The following is a 24639-nucleotide window of genomic DNA, read 5'->3' on the forward strand; positions in this document are numbered from 1 at the left end:
TAGAGAGCTTTGGACTAGAGGGGGTGCCGCCCAAAAATAGACAAGGCAAATTGCTGTAAAAAGCAGAAAAAAGGTTGACAGGAGGAACAAAGAGAGGATGTGGGGAGTGAGGATGACAGCTGCCGTTTTGCACTGAAGGTAGCACTTCTACGGGTCCATAAGAAGCGCTACCGTCAGCACGAAGTGGCAGCCGTTGTCCTCGTTCCCCACATCCTCCCTTTCATCCTCCTGTCCTCTTGCAATAAAGAACTGTTTTTACTTATCCGGGTGAGTAAAAAAGCCATCCTTTTTTTTACTTTTTACAGCTACTTCCAGACTATAACACGTAGCCCACACATTCCTCCCAAATTTTGGGGGACAAAAGTGTATCTTATAGTCTGAAAAATACGGTAGTCAAATAATTGTATTGAGATATAACTATTAAAACGTACAAAATTGTATCACTTCTTCTATCCAAGCTTTAAAGAGAATCTGTCACCAGTTTTCACAATCTAAACCACATGTATTATTAAAGGGGTTGTTCACTTTGAGGCTGCAACATTCACATGACATACCAATGTCACGTGACCATGAGGGGGACAGCGCTGTCATTATTGAAACGGCGCCAGTCTTGGAGGTTGGTATTTTTTATTTTACCTTAACATTTATGCCATTAATAAAATCTTAGACCTAAGGGGGCGGGTGCAGTTTTAAATTCCATTTTAGAATGGCTCCTGAATCCTGTTTTTTTTTTTTATTTTTGTCTGATATTAAAATGTGCATTGTAGTAATGCATTTTGCAGTAGACTGACGGATTAGTAGTTACTGAGAGGTAATCAGGGAAGGGTCATGGATGCACAGATTTCTTTTTGTATAAAATGATTTCTTCCAAATGTACATGTGTATTGCTCTATATTTTCTTTTCCTAGAGTAATAGGCTACAAATTCCAGCATCATTGTATTTCTTACGATTATTCGAGGTCAGTATTGCACTCTACATGTTCTTTCTAATTAAAGAAGCGTTATTGGGGAGAGTAGAGAGAAATGTAATGTAGCAATATTATGGCTACTTTGCATGTTTGGGATCTAGGTATACATGGAGAGACGGGGCTCCCTCTAGTGGTCACTTGTGGCTGTCACAGGCATTGTTGTCCATTAGGCACAGCCTGATTTTTTTATTTTCCAGCTAGGACAAAAACACAAAGTCACAAGGGCTAAAAGAAGCCCTTTTAATTGTAAATCTTCTGGTAAGAATAAAACCAAACCCATATAACTTTAATGCAGTTTGACAGAAGGCATGCCATTCTGGGGATCATGAACTTACACTAAGTAGTCCAATGTCAAAGATAACAATGGGCACAACTTGAACTTTCTGGTTCAAAGTCAGTGTCATTCTCAATCAGTGATTCCCACCATGCAGTGGTGTAACGGGAGACAGAGCCCCCCGGCCATGAGCACTCCGTATTTGTTGCTGTAATTTATGGTTTTACATTACATTTGTACTTTTTTTTTTTACAATATCTGAATCTATAAATAAAATGACAGCAAATGAAAAAAATGTTTGTGTGTTTGAGTTGTACAAGTCTATGTTCCCAAGATGAGTGTTTGGTGAGTTTGTGATGTTGTAGATTTCTGTGTATATTAGTTTAGTTGTGTATTTTTCTTAGTTAATTTTCTTACATACGTTTTTAACCCTTTTTTCTTTCTGCGGTTTTAGTCTCTTTTTAGTATGTCATGTATTGAATAAAGCAGCTTTGTTTTTTATATTTCCTGGTATTTGGCTTTACCAACATTTTATTGAACGAGTCATATGCAGTTTACATTCGTTTTTAGTGCTTTTACATGCGTTTTTGATGCAGATTTTTCCCCACATATAACTATGAGTGAAATCTGAAGCAAAAACACTAAAATAATTGATATGCTGCACATTTAATTCTGCTGCAAATCTGCAAGGAAAATATAAGCAACGTACGTATGAGACCACAGGAATCTCATTCACTTTGCCAGGACTAGGAAATCCTTTAGGTTTTGTGACAAATCCCATCCACTTTGCTATAAGAACTGTAAAGCGCTGCGAAAATACGCAGAATATTCACATAACTATTCTATGAAGCAATGGAGCTTTTATTACTTTAGTAATAAATTCTGATCTAGTATTACATTTTAGACTATTGATAAATTAAATCAATGTCTTCTTAGTTTGAGAAAAGTTTTCCCTTAAGCGGGCTTTACACACAACAACATCGCTAACGAGATGTCGTTGGGGGTCACGGAATTCGTGACGCACATCCGGCCTTGTTAGCGACGTTGTTGCGTGTGAAACGCACGAATGACCGTTAACGATCAAAATTACTCACCTAATCGTTGATCGTTAACTGGTCGTTCTAATCCCGATTATCGTTGATGTTGCAGGGTGCAGGTTGTTCGTCGTTCCTACGGCAGCACACATCACTATGTGTGACACCGCAGGAATGAGGAACATCACCGTACCTGCGGCCGCCCGCAATGAGGAAGGAAGGAGGTGGGCGGGATGTTCGACCCACTCATCTCCGCCCCTCCGCTTCTATTGGGCGGCCGCTTAGGGACGCCGTACGAACCGCCCCCTTAGAGAGGAGGCGGTTCGCCGGCCACAGTGGCGTCGCTAGGAAGGTAAGTATGTGTGACGGGTGTAAGCGATGTTGTACACCACGGGCAGCGATTTGCCCGTGACACAAAACCGATGTGGGCGGGTGCTTTCACCCGCGACATCACTAGCGATCACTAGCCCGCTTTAGACCCCACTATAGCTTCTCATACAACCAGATCAGAGTTCATACTTTGCACTGACGAGGGGCAATCACCCCGAAACACCGTGTCTGCAAATTGAGGTTCTGATCTGGCATAAATCCTAAGTCATATGAAAAGGGTCGTTAAAGGGCCACGGATCGCTACTTCCAATTTGCGGCACTAGAGTTTGTCTCCTTCTTCCCTATAGAGACAATTTGAATATTTACCAGAGCAGCATTGCAGCTTTAAGGCTCCTCACTGGCAGCCAGATTGTTTGGTCTGGTCCCCGCAAGGAGAAAAGCTTTCCCCTTAGTTTGTGACAGGCATTTATACCTAAATTCAAGTAGTCTACTGTAAGCATAAGTTCTTAAGGTTTTTTTTTTTTATGACACTCTTAATATTTTTTTTTCCAGTTTATATTGTCCATATATCTAGCAGTTTATCCCACACATGAGATTTTGTGTATAAGTTTTTTACCAGTAAGATTTCAGGCACAGTAAGATCCACAGCAGAGCCTTTGTGTGAGATTGTACTTTGATGCTCTCCAAAATCCTTCTCAATAACTACTTCAAAAACACTTGCAAAACTCTTACTGTTCAAGGTTTTTGGGGTATCTTTTACTGGCAATGAAGAAACTGCTAGTCTTATTTGAGGTAAAGATGCTAGAAAAATGATCAAAAAGGTGCCCAGGTATCCTTTAGGCCTCCCATTAACTTTTATTGTTAAACATAGAGCGTCTGAAAAATGGACAACTGCAGAATGGTCAACTTGCGTCTTTTAACTGCAGTAAAAGACATTTAAAGAAGCACTCGCATCAACATTTTTATCCTCTTAATATTTTGCAGTAATTATATTATATAACACTGTGTACTTACAATTTCTCATTTTCCCTTCTATTCAATTAATCTGTTTTCCATTAGGTTTATGACATAATATGATTAACAACTGACTAGCTGTTTCCTTCTAAGTGCTATGTAGAAACAGGAAGTCTCTTTTCCCCGTACGAGTCATCACTGCACAGTCCCTGGCAGGGGGAGGAGGGAGCATCCTCATCGGGATTTGAAGGGGGAGGATGATTTAGACAGGGGAAAGAGATATCCCGTTTCTACATAGCGCAGAGAAAAGAAAATAATTAATTGGGTAGAAAGGCAAAATGAGCACTTGTATGTACACTGTGCTGTATAATATGATGATTGCAATACATATGTGAAGAATAGAAACTTTGATGGGTGTTTAAAAAATTGAACATATGCACAGCAAGTCATTTTACATACAATGTATATGTTCATTCTTTTGAGCATTTTCTGTGAGCTTTTTCAGGTGGTTTTTGGAGCATCTTCTATTTCCTTTAAGATAGGTAATGCAGGAGCCTTTTAGGGTGTTTCAAGATAGCGAGAGGTTGTCACAGCTCAGCAATAGAGATAGGGAGAGATAGTTATTAATTTGGATATCACATACAGATAGTGTGTGACAGGAGAGCAGCAAATAATAACCATGAGTTGACCCGTAGCCATATATATAAAGGTCACTTGAAGATTTCTAATGCTACACTTCCTAGTGCTGTCCACCTTTTTCCCATACACGACAATGAACTGTAGAGTTTAACTGAGCCATTAGTTTTAAAAACAGCTGTCCGTCCCATGAGAATCAGAGCAGGTCCCATTCTCGTCCGTTATGCCGATAAAACTCAGACATTAAAGTCAATCAGGATCTGTGAGACACGGATGATACACAGAAGACAGACTTTATCCTTCAGCATTCCGTCCGAGTTTCATCTGTTTTTTACTGACACATTGTTGAGATGTAAGGAGGTGGACTGGTTACTGTCGCGTTACACAGGTCTACAAAAAATATTTTTTGTAATCTCGCAGGTGATTTTGTACTTTTCTAAATCATCTTTTTGTCCTGATTTAAAAAAATGGTATAGTTTTTCTGTAGCACATATAGATTCCATGGAGCATCATCATTATTATAAGATATAGGAAATATACTGGCGAAATTACGAAAACAGTAATCTACATATCAGAAAAAAATGCTTCACCTTACAAAATAGTTTTTATTAAACCAAAATAATTTCACATGCAAAATAGAAACCAAAATTTGAGCAGAAAAGAAAAGTGCTTGACATTAGACTGTTGTTGATACGTTTTTTCACGGTTGTCCCTATATAACATCCAACAGTAATCTGCCATCATTGAGTCATTCCAAAATACCTGGTAGCGGTGTTCCATTACTTTAATGTCCTGGTGACACCGCTCGCCTTCTTCATCATTTACATCCCTAAGATTTTGAGGGAAGAAATCTAAATGTGAGTGCAAAAACTGCATTTTCAGAGACATGCGACATCCAGGAGACTGGAGTGCATTTAGCAGTTCCTCAACACCTTCAACATATTCTGGAGATTTATTTTTTCCTATGAAGTTTTCACAGATCCACTTGACGCTTTTCCAAGATCTCAATTCCATATCATTTAGAATTCCTTCAAACACATCATCTCTCATAAGCTCTCAAATCTGAGGACCAACAAATACCCCTGCCTTCAGTTTTGCTGGTGAAATGCTGGAGAATTTCTGTGAAATGTACTGGAACCCTTGTGAATTTGTCTTTGCAGTGGTTTTCACAAAGTTCTTAATCAATCCCAACTTTATATGTAGTGGAGGAAGAAAGACTTTTGTTGGAGCAACTAAATGATTATGCTGAACATTGTCTCTACCTGGAGCATAGATGTTTCTCTGTCCCCAATCACGACGAACATAATTCTCTACTGTATTTCTACTGTCCCATAAACACAAGAAGCAACAACAATATTTTGTGAAACGTCCTTACATTCCCATTAGCAGACCAATCACTTTCAACTCTCCGCAGATATTCCATTGATGATGCTTATATTGTATAGCATCCAAAACAATTGACAGATTTTCATAACTTTCCTTTAGATGAAATGAGTGAGCAATAGGGATTAATGGTTTAATATTTCCATTATGAAGCAAGGCTGCTTTCAAACTTCTGTGGGATGAGTCAATAAACAATCGCCAATCTGTAACAAAATTCTCTTGATTCAGTTCTTCAAAGAGGCCATTCACATTGTTACATTACACCATTGGTCCATCAACTGTGAAAAATTGTGTTAAAGTGTTACTTCTGTTTCGGTAATAACATACTTTGACATCATCATGAAGAGGATTCTTCTGTTTCAACCTAGATGCAAGAAGTTCAGCTTTATCTTTTGACAATGAAAGGTCTCTGATGAGATCATTTAATTCATATTGCGTAAAGCGTTCTGGCTGCTTGGCTGCTCCATCAGGTACATACTCCTCTTGACTTGAGGTCTCCATGTCTTCATATTCTACTTCATTTTCATCCAATCCAGACAACGATGGTACAGGTACTGGCAAGGTATCATCATGTGGAATTGGCCTAATCGCAGATTCAAGTTCAGGGTAAGGCTATGTGCTCACCTGTGCGCGCTCTGCACAGCAGCGTAACGTCACTGCATGTGCGCTTCAGAGTGCAGCTGAAAAGCTCCGTTCTGAAGCTTCGGTGACTGGATGCAGCCTCTGTCATAGACAGAGCGGGGGCTGCATGCAAAGCTCACAAAAGAAGTGACATGTCACTTCTTAGAACGCAGCGATTTGGCAGTAGCCGAAGCGCTGCGTTCTAATACGCCACGTGGGCATGGATTAGGCACAATCTTCATAGATTGTGCTGGGGACGCAGGACGCATGCAGTTACGCTGCGGTGCAGATCGCAGTATAACTGCATGAAAATACGCCATGTGGGCACATGGCCTAATTAATTTTTGTTCTTTGTAGAAAAGCTCTTCGGTTTAACAAAACAACAGTAGCAGTCATCACTATGATTTTTGGGTTCTCTCCAAATCTTGGGAACAGCAAATGGCTTAGCCACTTTCCTCATATTCAACCAGTTGTGAAGGCCATTTGAATAGCTTGAGCATATCACATGAGGAGACCAGCACACATTGAAAATGCAGAAATAACGTAATAACGAAAATACTTTTATCTCAGAAACGTTATGTGATAGAGCAAAACTAAGCAATTTTTTTGTATCAGCACATCAAACTCCATAAAGCAGACATATTACCTTTGCTGATGAGTTTTTTGTGTTGACCAGTGTTACTTTCCCTGAAGACAATTTCTTTCAAAGAAGATAGTTTAGAAGTACAACGTGAGAAAATTATAACCAAAACTCCTAAAATTGCCAATTTTAATTATTATCAAGTTTTAAAAGGGAAAAATCCCAACATCAATTTTAACAATACAAATATCAATCAAAAAAGTACAGGGGAGGGGCCTGACCCTCGATTGACCCTAAAACTCGCCCCTTCCTTGCCGCGGAGGTCGGCACCCTAGAGGCCTGCGCAGTTGGCGCCCCCGCTCAATGAAGACTATCCCTCCGGGCCCTAAGTGACCCTAGCAGATGAGGTGATAGTACTATGAGGAATGATTTCCAATATAATGAACCAACAATAATCTCTCAAATATGCATAGAAATGTAAACGCTGTCACCAATATAATTAGATTAGAGACAGTGATAGGGTGCAATGACCCAGGAAGTAACCATTCAGAGATGAACTAATGGTTCAAAAACAACCGCCCGACGCGTTTCCCCTCATCCATATGAGGTTCTTCAGGGGTGGAAAAATTAGTCAGTTCAAAATTAACTCAATAGACAATCAGATGTTGGTAGTCCTGAGTCCCACTGAGAGCAAATTAACCCCAGAGTATATACAGTCCCAATAAGCATAAGATAAAACCAGATGATTCACACCCATCAGGTTAAAGAATCAAATGGGGTGTTCAATTGCATAGATAATGCTGGGACAAGGGGCAAAAAGCAAATTATTCAAATATACAGTATTAGCTACTTAGCTTAGGCCTCAGTGTGCGACAGATAAGGACAGTTTTCACTGGACTCCCTAGATAAAGAGCGGGTCCATTCTCCCCATATCAGCAGAACCATATCAGAAAACCTTTTCTCCCCCATTGATGTTGGACCATAGCACTTTGACTGCTTCCAAACCAGAGGATTGCAAACTGAGGAGTTTATCTGCTGCTGATATGGGGAGAATGGACCCGCTCTTTATCTAGGGAGTCCAGTGAAAACTGTCCTTATCTGTCGCACACTGAGGCCTAAGCTAAGTAGCTAATACTGTATATTTGAATAATTTGCTTTTTGCCCCTTGTCCCAGCATTATCTATGCAATTGAACACCCCATTTGATTCTTTAACCTGATGGGTGTGAATCATCTGGTTTTATCTTATGCTTATTGGGACTGTATATACTCTGGGGTTAATTTGCTCTCAGTGGGACTCAGGACTACCAACATCTGATTGTCTATTGAGTTAATTTTGAACTGACTAATTTTTCCACCCCTGAAGAACCTCATATGGATGAGGGGAAACGCGTCGGGCGGTTGTTTTTGAACCATTAGTTCATCTCTGAATGGTTACTTCCTGGGTCATTGCACCCTATCACTGTCTCTAATCTAATTATATTGGTGACAGTGTTTACATTTCTATGCATATTTGAGAGATTATTGTTGGTTCATTATATTGGAAATCATTCCTCATAGTACTATCACCTCATCTGCTAGGGTCACTTAGGGCCCGGAGGGATAGTCTTCGTTGAGCGGGGGCGCCAACTGCGCAGGCCTCTAGGGTGCCGACCTCCGCGGCAAGGAAGGGGCGAGTTTTAGGGTCAATCGAGGGTCAGGCCCCTCCCCTGTACTTTTTTGATTGATATTTGTATTGTTAAAATTGATGTTGGGATTTTTCCCTTTTAAAACTTGATAATAATTAAAATTGGCAATTTTAGGAGTTTTGGTTATAATTTTCTTTTTTTTTCCCTGAAGACACCAATCGTGTTAATGTGATGTCATGTGAGTTGTGTCCTGCGTCTTTGTAAATAATGTGATATGTAAATTGTGATGTAATGTGTTGTGTACAGCAAGTGTATATAATATGTGGTTTCCAGACTGTAGAGTAAGAAACAGTTAAGATTTGGAACTAGCCCATAATGGGAGGGGTTAGCTGATAGGGAAAGAGACAATTTTCTTCTAGAAATTTAGTTAGGACTAAGTGTGTGAGAAATATGGATTTATAATCTTAATGTCAATCAGGACGCATACAGTAGGTGACTTGTGGGTGGAAAAGGAGAAAGTAGACCAGATTTGAGATAGTATGTTCTGAAGTATTGAATGAGACACAGAACGTGAGACCGCATGAGATTAGAGACCAATCTTTCAACAGAGTGGCCCTCAGGCAGAAGGGTCCGGAGGATCAAACTCGAGCAGGAATGCCACAAGTAATTAATGCCAAGATAACGGGCTGACACAAACTAGTGCATGAGATAAGATGACTTTGCTGGGTCGGAGTCTCCCTAAGCATCTCAAAATGTAAGGCTCCACTCTGGCCAGATTGGCAAAACTCCCTTACCCTCTCCTCTTTGAGGAGAAAAAGATGTGGAGCTGCAGAAAGGGATAATGACTGTAATTGACTGGACTGTGGTGCTGGGCTGGGTTGCTTTAGAACGAATAGAAACTATCCAATTGGAACTGAAAGTGTGTCTGAACGTGCGCTGTATTGCTGAAATGTTCTGGAAGTTATGTGCCCATTATTTCGTGTATAAAGTTGTGGATGAGGAACTATCAAGTAAAGCTTTGTCGTTGGAACTAAACTGGTGTTCTCATTGTTGGTGCGAGTCGCCATCCTGAACTGGCCAGCCGAAGCCATTGGCAAGATGTGTCCTGCATCGGCATTTGGCTCACACTACACAAGTCCACATATTCATCCACGACTGTGTCTTTTGCGTAGCGTGACGGGACCCTAGGAAGCAACACCTCGTCCGCGACTATTGGCCCGCGCCATTCTACAGAAAGTCAGTAGTTAAATAAAGTTCAGACACTCTTCCTGCTTCACTAAAAAAAAAAAAAGATAAGAAAAAAATTAAGCAAATAGAATGACATCTGAGAAAAAAAAAATTGGTCCTTTTCTCTCGGATGGTAAGGCCTTGTTTGCACGTACCTGCTGAATATTCTGCAGCGATTTTGCAGCGTTTCAAATCGCTGCAGAAACACTGTATAATGGATGAAGTTTTTCTGTAGAAAAAAAAAGCCGATTTCATGCGCTCGGGATGCTGCCCCCACCATAGACAGAGTGGGAGCTGCATCCAAAGCGCACGGAAAAATTGACATGCTCATTTATGAACGCATGGATTTGGGTTAAAATTTTAGCACCCAAATCGCTGCATCCAAAAAAGCAACGTGTGCACGTATCATGCACAATCTACATAGATTGTGCTGGGGACGCAGGACACATGCATTTACGCTGCAGTGCAATACGCAGTGTAAATGCATAGAATTACGCAACGTGCTCACGAGCCCTAACAGTCTCACGTAAAGCTATTGCTGTGTTTGTGATGATGTGCTCTAAAGGAGTTGGATACATTCTGAGGAGACCTCAGACACATCTTTTTATAACAGAATGGAGTACAGCAAATCACAGCGAATCAGTTTCCAACAAATTACATTTTTAGCAAAAATCCATTGAAAGTGGAAAATGTTAATTTCAAAAGAATCTGTATTTCATAGTATCATATTTTATTATGATCAATGAATCACTCAGAACATTATTATTACATTGTATCATTACTGCAAATCTAAAGGCCCCTTTACACACTGAGACTTTCAGTGATCCCACCAGCGATCCCAACCTGGCCGGGATCGCTACAAAGTCTCTGGTGAGCTGTCAAACAGGCAAACCTGGCCAACGACGCAACAGCGATCCGGACCTGCAGAACGACCTAGCTAGTCAAACACTGGAAACGAGTGATGTGCCATAATATCTGTCAATCACTATTCTCTGTCAGTCGGTCTCTCCCTCTCGGTCTCTATTCTCTCTCTGTCGGTCCGTCACTATCTCTGTCCCTCTCTCTCAGTCTGTCGGTCATTTTCCCCTCCTCTCTCATACTCACCGATCCCCGGCGCGGCACTGCACGGAGTTCACACTGCTGCGGCGGCTTTTACTATTTTGAAAAAGCCGGCCGCTCATTAAACAATTTCGTATTGCCTACTTTCCCTGCCCACAGGCGCCTATGATTGGTTGCAGTGAGACACGCCTCCACGCTGAGTGACAGGTGTCTCACTGCACCCAATCACAGCAGCCGGTGGGCGTGTCACTATGGAGTATAGAAATAAATAAATAATTAAAAAAAACGGCGTGCGGTTCCCCCCAAATTTAATACCAGCCATATAAAGCCATACGGCTGAAGGCTGGTATTCTCAGGATGGGGAGCCCCACGTTATGGGGAGCCCCCCAGCCTAACAATATCAGTCAGCAGCCGCCCAGAATTGCCGTATACATTAGATGCGACAGTTCTGGGACTGTACCCGGCTCTTCCCGATTTGCCCTGGTGCGTTGGCAAATCGGGGTAATAAGGAGTTATTGGCAGCCCATAGCTGACAATAAGGCGGGCTTTGCACGCTGCGACATCGGTAACAATGTGTTACCGATGCTGCAGCGATAGTCCCGCCCCCGTCGCACGTGTGATATGTAGTGAAAGCTGCCGTAGCGATTATTATCGCTACGGCAGCTTCACACGCACATACCTGCCGTGCGACATCCCTCTGACCGGCGACCCGCCTCCTTCCTAAGGGGGCGGGTCGTGTGGCGTCACAGCGACGTCACACGGCAGGCGGCCAATTGAAGCGGAGGGGCGGAGATGAGCAGGATGTAATCATCCCGCCCACCTCCGTCCTTCTCATTGCAGCCGGGAGGCAGGTAGGTGATGATCCTCGCTCCTGCGGCTTCACACACAGCGATGTGTGCTGCCGCAGGAGCGAGGAACAACATCGCACCTGTCGCTGCACCGGCATTATGGAAATGTCGGAGGCTGCAGCGATGATACGATAACGACGCTTTTGCGCTCGTTCATCGTATCAAAAAGGTTTTGCACGTTGCGATATCGACTGCGACGCTGCGACGGATGTGCGTCACTTTCGATTTGACCCCATCGACATCGCACATGCGATGTCGCAAAGTGCAAAGCCGCCCTAAGTCCTAGATTAATCCTAGATTAATCATGTCAGGCGTCTCCCCGAGATACCTTCCATGATTAATCTGTAAATTACAGTAAATAAACACACACAACTGAAAAAATCATTTATTAGAAATAAAAAACACAAACAAATTCCCTCATCACCAATTTAATCAGCCCCAAAAAGCCCTCCATGTCCGGCGTAATTCACGGACCTCCAGCGTCGCATCCAGCTCTGATGCATGCAGGTGACAGGAGCAGCAGAAGACACCGCCGCTCCTGTCACCTCCACGCAGCAAATGAAGACAGCCGCGCGATCGGCTGAGCTGTCACTGAGGTTACCTGCTGTCACTGGATCCAGCGGTGGCCGTGGGTAACCTCAGTGACAGCTCAGCTGATCGCGCTACTCACCTCAGTTGCTGCGTGGAGCTGACCGGAGCGGCGGTGAGTAGCACGATCAGCTGAGCTGTCACTGAGGTTACTCGCGGCCACCGCTGCATCCACCCCTGCATCCACCGCTGGATCCACCGCTGGATCCAGTGACAGCGGGTAACCTCAGTGACAGCTCAGCTGATCGCGCTACTCACCTCATTTGCTGCGTGGAGCTGACAGGAGTGGCGGTGTCTGCTGCAGCTCCTGTCACCTCCATGCAGCACAGCTGGAAGCGACGCTGGAGGTCCGTGGATTACGCCGGACATGGAGGGCTTTTTGGGGCTGATTAAATTGGTTATGAGGGAATTTGTTTGTGTTTTTTATTTCTAATAAATGATTTTTTAGGGTGTGTGTGTTTATTTACTGTCACTTACAGATTACTCATGGAAGGTATCTCGGGGAGACGCCTGACATGATTAATCTAGGACTTATTGTCAGCTATGGGCTGCTAATAACTCCTTATTACCCCGATTTGCCAACGCACCAGGGCAAATCGGGAAGAGCCGGGTACAGTCCCAGAACTGTCGCATCTAATGTATGCGGCAATTCTGGGCGGCTGCTGACTGATATTCTTAGGCTGGGGGGCTCCCCATAACGTGGGGCTCCCCATCCTGAGAATACCAGCCTTCAGCCGTATGGCTTTATCTGGCTGGCATTAAATTTGGGGGGGACCGCACGCCGTTTTTTTTTAATTATTTATTTATTTATTTCTATACTCCATAGTGACACATCCACCGGCTGCTGTGATTGGGTGCAGTGAGACACCTGTCACTCAGCGTGGGGGCGTGTCTCACTGCAACCAATCATAGGCGCCTGTGGGCGGGGAAAGTAGGGAATACGAAATTGTTTAATGAGCGGCCGGCTTTTTCAAAATAGTAAAAGCCGCCGCAGCAGCGTGAATGCCATGCAGCGCCGCGCCGGAGATCGGGGGGCGGTGAGTATAAGAGAGGAGGGGAAAATGACCGACAGACTGTGAGAGAGGGACAGAGATAGTGACGGACCGACAGAGAGACAGAGAGACCGAGAGGGAGAGACCGACTGACAGAGAATAGTAATTGACAGATATTGTGACACATCACTCGTTTCCAGTGTTTTAAGTCCCCTTTACACACTGAGACTTTGCTGCACAGCGGGAAACAAAGGACCAAAGAATGGTCCTGAACGATTTGTAGCGATCAGCAACTTCACAGCAGGGGCCAGGTCGCTGATGTGTTTCACACACTGCAATGTCGCTGTGGAGGTCGCTATTACGTCACAAAACCGGTGACGTTACAGCGATGTCGTTTGCGATGTTGCAGTGTGTAAAGCCACCTTAAGTGTTTATTTCCACTGCGTGTGTCTTTATCTTTTCTAGAGGGTAGACTGATAACCTTCTGCATTTTCTGCCAGCTGTAGGCATGTGAAATTTCAGGCTTGCTTGTTCACCAGTGGGTAGCCTGGATCTGCTGACACATCTCTTCCCCTGGCTCCATTGTAATGTCTTGATCACAGATTAGCACTGCTGCTGAGCCAGCATTTATCCCAGCTTTGAAGATTATAGTACTAATCAGTGGCGTAACTAGAGTTTGATGGGCCCTGGTGCAAACTTTGGACCGGGGCCCCCCTCCATGTACACAACACTTAGGGTACGGGATAATGATGCTGACACTTGGCTTTTACCCACAGCACCCAGGTTTCCCATGATCTAAAATCCCTCTATCAGCACCCTGCTTTCCCATGCTCTGTCATACATCTTTCCCTCAGCACCCAGCTTTCCCATATCAGATCATGGGAAAGCTGGGTGCTGAGAGATGTATAGCAGATCATGGGAAAGCTGGGTGCTGAGAGATGTATAGCAGATCATGGGAAAGCTGGGTGCTGAGAGATGTATAGCAGAGCATGGGAAAGCTGGGTGCTGAGAGATGTATAGCAGAGCATGGGAAAGCTGGGTGCTGAGAGATGTATAGCAGAGCATGGGAAAGCTGGGTGCTGAGAGATGTATAGCAGAGCATGGGAAAGCTGGGTGCTGAGAGATGTATAGCAGAGCATGGGAAAGCTGGGTGCTGAGAGATGTATAGCAGAGCATGGGAAAGCTGGGTGCTGAGAGATGTATAGCAGAGCATGGGAAAGCTGGGTGCTAAGAGATGTATAGCAGAGCATGGGAAAGCTGGGTGCTGAGAGATGTATAGCAGAGCATGGAAAAGCTGGGTGCTAAGAGATGTATAGCAGAGCATGGGAAAGCTGGGTGCTGAGAGATGTATAGCAGAGCATGGGAAAGCTGGGTGCTGAGAGATGTATAGCAGAGCATGGGAAAGAGCCCTTTTCCCTCAGCACAAAACATTCCCATCCCATACTTGTATCTTTTTCCTCCCTCATATATAGTTCTCCAAATACTATAATGGCCCCCACATAGCCTTCCATATAGTATAAAGGGTCCCACATAACCCTTTATATATTAGAATGCACCCCCATAGTCCTCCATGTATTATAATGCATTTCCCATAGTTCTCCATATTTTATACTGCACCACAGTCCCCCATGCTTTATAATGCACCCCCACAGACCATGTGTAAGGTAGCCTCCATAGTCCTCCATATATTATAATGTAGCCCCCATAGTCCTATATGTATTATAATGCAGCCCCATAGACCTCCATGTATAATGCGCTGCTATAGTCTATGTATAAGGTGTCCTTCATGTTTATTATGCAGTCCCATAGACCTCCATGTATCATGCAGCCACACCCCCAGGCCTCCATGTATTATGCAGCCAGTCCCACCAGGGCCTCCATGTGTCATGCAGCCAGCCCCACCAGGTGTCATGCAGCCAGCCCCACCAGGGCCTCCATGTGTAATGCAGCCAGCTTCCCCCGGGCCTATATGTGTCATGCAGCCAGCCCCCCCAGGGCCTCTATGCGTCATGCAGACAGCCCCCCCAGGGCCTCTATGCGTCATGCAGCCAGCCCCCCCCAGGGCCTCTATGCGTCATGCAGCCAGCCCCCCCCAGGGCCTCTATGCGTCATGCAGCCAGCCCCCCCCAGGGCCTCTATGCGTCATGCAGCCAGCCCCTCCAGGGTCTCCATGTGTCATGCAGCCAGCCCCCCCAGGGCCTCCATGTGTCATGCAGCCAGCTTCCCCAGGACCTCCATGTGTCATGCAGCCGGCTTCCCCAGGACCTCCATGTGTCATGCAGCCGGCACCCCCAGGGCCTCCATGTGTCATGCAGCCAGCCCCCCCCAGGGCCTCCATGTGTCATGCAGCCAGCCCCCCCAGGGCCTCCATGTGTCATGCAGCCATCCCCCCCAGGGCCTCCATGTGTCATGCAGCCAGCCCCCCCCAGGGCCTCCATGTGTCATGCAGCCAGCCCCCCCCCCAGGGCCTCCCTGTGTCATGCAGCCAGCCCCCCCAGGGCCTCCCTGTGTCATGCAGCCAGCCCCCAGGGCCTCCATGTGTCATGCAGCCAGCCCCCCCAGGGCCTCCATGTGTCATGCAGCCAGCCCCCCCCAGGGCCTCCATGTGTCATGCAGCCATCCCCCCCAGGGCCTCCATGTGTCATGCAGCCATCCCCCCCAGGGCCTCCATGTGTCATGCAGCCATCCCCCCCAGGGCCTCCATGTGTCATGCAGCCAGCCCCCCCCAGGGCCTCCCTGTGTCATGCAGCCAGCCCCCAGGGCCTCCATGTGTCATGCAGCCAGCCCCCCCAGGGCCTCCATGTGTCATGCAGCCAGCCCCCCCAGGGCCTCCCTGTGTCATGCAGCCAGCCCCCAGGGCCTCCATGTGTCATGCAGCCAGCCCCCCCAGGGCCTCCATGTGTCATGCAGCCAGCCCCCCCCCAGGTGTCATGCAGCCAGCCCCCCCAGGGCCTCCATGTGTCATGCAGCCAGCCCCCCCAGGGCCTCCATGTGTCATGCAGCCATCCCCCCCAGGGCCTCCATGTGTCATGCAGCCATCCCCCCCAGGGCCTCCATGTGTCATGCAGCCATCCCCCCCAGGGCCTCCATGTGTCATGCAGCCAGCCCCCCCCCAGGGCCTCCCTGTGTCATGCAGCCAGCCCCCAGGGCCTCCATGTGTCATGCAGCCAGCCCCCCCAGGGCCTCCATGTGTCATGCAGCCAGCCCCCCCAGGGCCTCCATGTGTCATGCAGCCAGCCCCCCCCCCCAGGGCCTCCATGTGTCATGCAGCCAGCCCCCAGGGCTTCTATGTGTAATGCAGCCTGCCAGCCAGCCCCACCAGGGCCTCCATGTATCATGCAGGCAGCTTCCCCGGGCCTATATGTGTCATGCAGCCAGCAAAATAAAAAAACAAGTACCTCTCTGCTCCTTCTGACCCCTGCGACTGCGGTAGTTACGCCCCTGCCCCCATATGTCACACACCCTGCTCCCTATACAGCCTGCACCCCCATATCACACACACACCCTGCCCACATATCTCACCCTGCCTGTACCCCAACTTACCCCTCTCAAACACTCTGCACCCTTCACATGCTTCTGTCACAGTCTGCAGCCCTCATATCCCCCTCACCATGCAGCCCCTCCCCTCATGTCCCCTCTTTTCTCATTACCACTCATGTGTTCGAAGTATCTTCTCCTGCTTTCTCCCCGGCCTCCTGTGTCTCCTCCCACACAGTCACATGGGCGTGACATCATCGCAGGTCCTGGTAGGGATGGTTTCCGTCTGCCGTGCAGGAGCACATCTCCTCTGCAGCAGGTCAGGAACGCCTGGTGGCCTCTCCAGGTCAGGGGCCCCTCTGCCCCCCTGCAGACACTGGGCCCCCCTGACTCACAGGCCGGCCCCCTAACGGTCGCGCAGTCGGCCACTACACAGCGGCACTACACATAGGGGCCCGGCAGCCGGCTCTGCAGAGCGGCTGCCGGGCCCCTATAACCCTGCGGGCCCGGTCGCAGTGGCGACCTCTGCGACCGCGATCGTTACGCCCCTGGTACTAATCAATCCTTGCATGTAGTGGGCTGCGACTCACATCATGCCTCCAAGTTATTGGCTCTGTGAACTACCTTGACATATTAGTTTGTGCACATCATGTAATAATAAATGATAATAATCATGTCCTTACATTTAAAGGGAACCTGTCTGGTGCAATATGCAGCCAGAACCACAAGCAGTTCTGAGTGCATATTGCTAATCCCTGCCTAACCGTAACTGTATCTAGTAGCATAGATAAAGATCTTTAGAAAAAGTATTTCTAAAGATCCTTGGTGATATGCTAATGAGCGCAGGGACTAGTCCCAATGGTGTTAGTTCCCTTGGCTAGTCAGCCCATTTGGCATGTTAGCACGCCCCTGTGGGCGTGCGAATATGCTGATGAATGTGCAGCATCAGAGACATGGTCGCTCTCACCACTCTTTGCTGCCACTGGATTTTGGCTCAGTGCGCATGATCAGAAGTTCTGGACTTCCAGTCATGTGCACTATGAAGCTGGGTGTACGCGGCCCGGCTTCAAACTGGTGTAGTGCACATGACCGGAAGTCCGGGGACGTTCTGATCCTGATCATGCACACTGAGCCGAAATCCAGCGGTGGCAGCAGAGGTGAGCTCGACTTTGCCTTTGATGCTGCACATTCATTAGCATGTTGGCACGCACCTGTGGACAGATATGTGGGCCGACTAGCTAAGGTAACTAACGCCTTCACGACTAGTCCCTGGCCTCATTAGCATATTATAAAGAATCTGTACAAATATTTTTTCTGAAAATCTCTTTATCTATGCTACTATATACAGGGACGGTTAGGCAGGAATTAGCAATATGTACACAGAACTGCTCGTGCTCCTGGCTGTATATTGCACCTGACAGGTTCTCTTTAATCTTTCACAGTTGCATAAATTCTTTGTGTATATTTTTGAGACAAACCTCTATGAATAAACATTATACTACTCAAAGGGTATCCTCAAATACAACAACACACCCCTGGTGCCAGCCTGTGCTTGTATTGCCGTATTCCACGCCTACCTGTGTCAGTAGTGTTTCATGCGTAACATGCACTTTTCCAAATTGATGTCTAATTATTAGCAAAGTGCAAAAAAATAATTGATTGTTTTTTTTTCACAGGCTTGTCAGGGATGTACATCAAAATGTGACTGCAGTGGCGTGAAAGGAGACAAGGTAAGTCTTATCTGGCTAGCCCTGTGTCTTCTGTACTATGTACAGTATTTTAATTGCTGGGACTTATAAAAGGTCCATTTATCTTGGCTTGCATACTTACCATCGGTCATTATTTTGCTGTGCTTTTACTAACAATTCCATAAAGTGTTCATTTTGGGGGTGTTCAATGCACCAAGGGGATTGCTTAAAGGGAATGCGTTGCCAGAATTTTACATTTTTAAATAATAATTTTCTGCTACATGTATTTTTTTTTTTACATTTGCCTTTTTCTATCACAATTTTTATTTAAAAATAATAATAATAAAATAAATATATATTTATTTATATATTTTTTTTTTAAATATTGCAATTTTCACACAAACTTTTAGGGCTGTTTTAAAAGGAACCTGTCACCAGGTTTTTCCCTTATAGGCTATGTGCGCACAGTGCGTTTTTCGCGGCGTTTTTGCGCGTTTTTCAGGTGCGTTTTTGGCCTCAAAACTGCATGACTTTGCTTCCCCAGCAAAGTCTATGAGTTTTCAATTTTGCTGTTCGCACACAACAGTTTTTTTAAGCTGCGTTTTTGAGCTTGAAAAAAAAAATGGACATGTCAATTCTTTCCTGTGTTTTTCTGCGTTTTCCCCCCATGCAATGCATTGGAAAAACGCAGCAAAACGCAGAGATCAAAAACGCAGCAAAACGCAGCCAAAAACGCACCAAATCGCGGTAAAAACGCATGCGTTTTTTTTATGCGTTTTTTCGACGCAGGTGCGTTTTTTTGCGTTTTTAGCGGCCAAAAACGCACAAAAACGCAGCGTCAAAAAAACGCAGTGTGCGAACCTAGCCATAATCTGCGGCCACCACCAGTGCGCTCTTATGTACAGAATTCCAGAATCCATATATATAATTGTCTAATTCTGCCTCTCTGCTCATCTGCCTCGGGATTGGATGTGGGTGTTGCTGAGGGAGTGGTGCGGGCAGGCCCCTTAGATACCAGACTGCGGCCTTAGCAACGAGATACAGAAACTACATACATATTCTAGAATACCCAACGTGCTAGAATTGGGCCACCATCTAGGACTGTATATAAGAGTCCAAGCCGCTCTGTATAATGTAAAAAACACCTTTATAATACTCACCTAGTGGGTGGTCCAGTCCGATGGGTTTTGCTGCCCTCTGTCCGGCGCCTCCTCCCTCTTGTGAGATCACCGTCCTCCTGCTCAGCTCCTTCGACATGACGCGTCCTGCATCATTCACCGAGAGGCCTCCATTGCGCTCCTGCGCAGGCGCAGTTTGATTTGACCTGCTGAGGACAAAGCAAAGTACTGTAATGTGCAGGTGTGAGAAAAGGTCAAAGACCGGCCCCGTGCATGCACACTGCTGTACTGTGCTCTGCCCTCAGCTTGGAAGATCAAAGTGTGCATGCACAGGAGCGCAATGGAGACCTCTGTGTGAATGACGCAGGACATGTCATGCATATAGGGCTGGACAGGAGGACGGTGATCATACAAGATGGAGAAAGTGCTGGACCGAAAGCAGTGATGCCCATCGGACCAGACCGCCCCTCAGGTGATTATAATAAAATTGTTTTTTATGTTATACACAGCGGCCTGGGCTCTTATATACAGTATTCTGGAATGCTGTATATAAGTTCTCACTGGTGTTGGCTGCAGCTCATACGGGAAAATCCTGGTGACAGATTCCCTTTAAATTCATCCTTCCTGTTCTTTCAAGAAGATTTTACAGCTGTTTCATTATCATCAGAGGCAGGATTCTAAAAGACAGGTAACACCTGTGCACACAGCTGATAACACAAAATCCACCAATCACAATTCTCGATGTGACACCCGACCTCTCCCCCTGCAAATGCTCAGTCAATGATTTAACACAAAAGATATGGTCTGGTTCTGTTCATTTTGGCTAATGGACATTAGTATGTTAAAACAGCCAGTGTGATAATTGTAATATTTCCAATTTTTATTTTTAATAAAAGTTGTGATATGAAAAAGGGAAGAAAAAAAAATACATCTAACACAAAAATTGGGTTAATTGGTTATTTTCTGATTATATACTACAGTTCAAAAGTTTGGGGTCACCCAGACAATTTTGTCTTTTCCATGAAAAGTCATACTTTTATTTATCAAATGAGTTGCATAATGAATAGAGAATATAGTCCAGACAGTGACGAGGTTAGAAATAATGATTTTTACTTGAAATAATAATTTTCTCCTTCACACTTTGCTTTCGGCACAGAATGCTTCTTTGCAGCAATTCCAGCTTTGCAGACCTTTGACATTCTAGTTGTTAATTTGATGAGGTAAATTGGAGATATTTCACCCCATGCTTCCCCCCCTCCCACAAGTTGGATTGGCTGGATGGGCACTTTTTGCATACCATACGGTCAAGCTGCTCCCACAACAGCTCAATAGGGTTGAGATCTGGTGACTGGGCTGGCCACTCCATTACAGATAGAATACCAGCTGCCGGCTTCTTCCCTAAATAGTTCATGCATACTTTGGAGGTTTAATTTGGGTCATTGTCCCGTTGAAGGATGAAATTGGCTCCAATCAAGTGCTGTCCACAGGGTATGGCGTTGCAAAATGGAGTGATAGCCTTCCTTATTCAAAATCCCTTTTGCCTTGTACAAATCTCCCACTTTACCAGGACCATAGTAACCGCAGACCATCACTTTACCTCCACCATGCTTGACAGATGGTGTCAGGCACTCTTCCAGCATCTTTTCAGTAGTTCTGCGTCTCACAAATGTTTTTCTTTGTGAGCCAAACACCTCAAACTTCGATTTGTCTGTCCATAACACTTTTTTCCAATCTTCATCTGTCCAATGTCTGTGTTCTTTTGCCCATATTAATCTTTTCTTTTTATTAGCCAGTCTCAGATATGGCTTTTTCTTTGCTACTCTGCCCTGAAGGCTGGCATCCCGGAGTCGCCTCTTCACTGTACACGTGGACACTGGCGTTTTGCGGGTACTATTTAATGAAGCTGCCAGTTGAGGACCTGTGAGGTGTTGATTTCTCAAACTAGAGACTCTAATGTACTTGTCTTGTTGCGCAGTTGTATAGCGCGACCTCCCACTTCTCTTTCCACTCTGGTTAAAGCCTGTGTGTGCTCTCCTCTGAAGGAAGTAGTACACACCATTGTAGGAAATCTTCAGTTTCTTGGGAATTTCTCGCATGGAATTTCCTTCATTTCTATGAACAACAATAGACTGTCGAGTTTCACATGAAAGTTCTCTTTTTCTAGCCATTTTGAGAGTTTAATGAAACCAACAAATCTAATGCTCCAGATTCTCAACTAGCTCAAAGGAAGGTCAGTTTTATAGCTTCTCTAATCAGCAAAACTGTTTTCAGCTGTGCTAACATACTTGCACAAGGGTTTTCAAGGGATTTCTAAACATCCATTGGCCTTCTAACACAGTAGCAAAACAATGTACCATTAGAACACTGGAGTGGTGGTTGTTGGAAATGGGCCTCTATACACCTATGTAGATATTGCATTAAAAACCAGACGTTTGCAGCTAGAATAATCATTTACCACCTTAATGTATAGAGTGTAATTCTGTTTAATTTAATTCTAGCTTCATTGAAAAAAAATGTGCTTTCTTTTCAAAAATATGGAAATATCTAAGTGACCCTAAACTTTTGAACTGTAGTGTATGTTTCCTGTAAATCTTCTGATTTTGGTAAGTCTGATTGGTTTGTGGTATGCAGGTATTTTCGACATATCTGCGTAATTAAAATGTACTAGTTACATGGCAGTATCTATGACAGTACAGTGTGAACATAACTTGTATAACCTGCATAAGCAAAACTTGAGATTTTGCCATAGCAGCTTTGGCACACTCTTATTGAGGTTAGTAGCACATGCATACAACTTTGCCAGTAATGATCAAATCAGCTTTATAAATGTTTAATCACAGCTACCCGCAGGCTAGTAACAATTCAGGAGGATAAAAAAAGACTGTACAGGCATGAGCGACAGACAGTTACTCATTTAATTGTTTCTTTAATAAAAAAAAAAGTTTTTTCTGCAGGGAGTCAAACAAAGCTGTGATATTGTCAGGAGACTTCAAAGAGGCCGAGGTGGGATGCACCCAATGACTCTGGCTTTGGCACCACGGCTGTTAATGAGCATCTTGTGCCAGCCACAGCACTGTGACGTAACCGTTTGAACTTGTCATTTTCTGTATATTTTCTAACTTTTTCAAAATATAACTTGATAGAAATGTAACAATCATGGCCACTAATAGTCCTTAAGGGGGCTTTACACGCTGCGACATCGCTAATGCGGAGTCGTTGGGGTCACGGAATTTGTGACGCACATCCGGCCGCATTAGCGATGTTGCTGCGTGTGACACCGATGAGCGATTTTGCATCGTTGCAAAAACGTGCAAAATCACTCATCGGTGACATGGGGGTCCATTCTCCATTATCGTTACTGCAGCAGTAACGATGTAGTTCTTCGCTCCTGCGGCAGCACACATCGCTATGTGTGACGCCGCAGGAACGAGGAACCTCTCCTTACCTGCTTCCCGGCCGCTATGAGGGAGGAAGGAGGTGGGCGGGATGTTCCGGCCACTCATCTCCGCCCCTCCTCTTCTATTGGGCGGCCGCTCAGTGACGTCGCTGTAACGCCACACGGACCGCCCCCTTAGAAAGGAGGTGGTTCGCCGGTCACAGCGACGTCGCCGGGCAGGTAAGTATGTGTGACGGGTCTGGGCGATGTGCGGCACGGGCAGTGATTTGCCCGTGTCACACAACAGATGGGGGCGGGTACCCACGATAGCGATATCGGGACCGATATCGCAGCGTGTAAAGTAGCCTTTAGAATCATAGAATGTTGGCGTTGGAAGGGACCTCCAGGGTCATCTGGTCCAAACCCCTGCTCAAAGCAGGATTCATTAAATCATCACACACAGATATCTGTCCAGAGTTTTTGTAGATTTCCATTGAAGGAGAACTCACCACCTCTATTGGCAGTCTGTTCCACTCATTGATCATTCTCACTGTCAAACGGTTTTTTCTAATATTTAATCTGTGTCTCCTTGAATTTCATCCAATTACTTTTAGTCTTTCCTTGTGCAAATGAGTTTAGAGCTGATCCCTCTACAGTGGGCCAGCCCTTGAGATATTAAGTCTCCTCTCAGTCGTCTTTTATAGTGGGCAGTTCTACTCAGTGACTGACAGCTATCTGCATGCATACATACAGGGAAGACTGTCAATCACTTAATAGGACCGCCCACTGGACTCATTTACATACAAACACCAGGGATTTCAATAAATAAAGCTCAAGGTTTACTGAAATGTTTTCAAATTAAAATGTTTATAAATCTAATCTTCTCCTTCTGTTCTATAATATCCTGCCCGCAGATCCGATACAATTTTCATCATAACAGGTTCCCTTTAAGTCCTCATTCAAATTTCCATCTTTTTTATTATTTCATACAAGAAGCTCAACTATTTTTTGGTGGATCTTATTTTCAACCATTTTTGGGATCCATTTTTACTATCAAGGTGGCATTCATTTTTCTTCTATGAATTATTTTCCCCAACCTTCCCATACCCATTTAAGGGTCTGTGTGCACTAAGTAGATGAGTTTCTTAAGCAAAATATGCACCCTCTGGCGGAATTCCGCACCTGCAGCAAAAAAATGTGCCCGAAATCCGCATGCGGTTTTGGTGCAGATTTGCCACGATTTTGTCCCTGCAGTTTTTAACCATTTATCAATGGCAAAACCGCAGGTACCTGCGGAAAAGAAGTGACATGTTGCTTCTTTTTGCTGCAGAAATTCTGTCAGCACAACAGCCAATAACCAACACTGGAAACAGTGGCAGCGACCTGATGGTGGACCTGGGCAGGGTGAGTAAAGTGCGCTTTGTTTTTGTTTTTATAACAGACAGCAAGATTTTCTACAAGGGGACAACCGCTTTTAACAGCAGCTCTGGCAAGATGGCTGCCCCTCATAATAATGTACAGAAAAAAAAAATGCAAAAAAAACCAATCTAATACTGTACCTATAAAAAAATGTAGAAAAAATTATATATTTTTGTTATTTTTTTTAAAACATTTGGTTTTAAAATCTTTAGGTGATATATTCTCTTTATTGTAGCAGAGCTGAGTTTGTGGCTTTCTTCTATAACTGTACAAAAATATAGTAAATAATATTAAGCGAGTTATTATATGACAGCAAATTATTTTAATGGTATTCTACTCAGTTTAATGCATATGTAATATATCTAATTATTATATATTTTTACAAATTATACACGTCACTTGTCCATAATCAGGCAGGAGACATGCACTATTACCCAGGCT

General features: G+C 44.9%; 1 protein-coding gene across 1 annotated transcript in view; it reads left to right on the forward strand.

Moving 5' to 3' along the window:
* Nucleotides 1-24639, forward strand: part of COL4A5 (collagen type IV alpha 5 chain) — a 354376-nt gene that overhangs the window by 107593 nt on the left and 222144 nt on the right. The window contains exon 2 of the mRNA XM_075323931.1: nucleotides 18274-18327. Coding sequence (XP_075180046.1) covers nucleotides 18274-18327 — 54 coding nt within the window. The remainder of the gene's footprint in view (nucleotides 1-18273; nucleotides 18328-24639) is intronic.

The sequence above is a fragment of the Anomaloglossus baeobatrachus genome, chromosome 9 (assembly GCF_048569485.1).
Source record: "Anomaloglossus baeobatrachus isolate aAnoBae1 chromosome 9, aAnoBae1.hap1, whole genome shotgun sequence".
In the NCBI taxonomy this organism is placed as follows: domain Eukaryota; kingdom Metazoa; phylum Chordata; class Amphibia; order Anura; family Aromobatidae; genus Anomaloglossus; species Anomaloglossus baeobatrachus.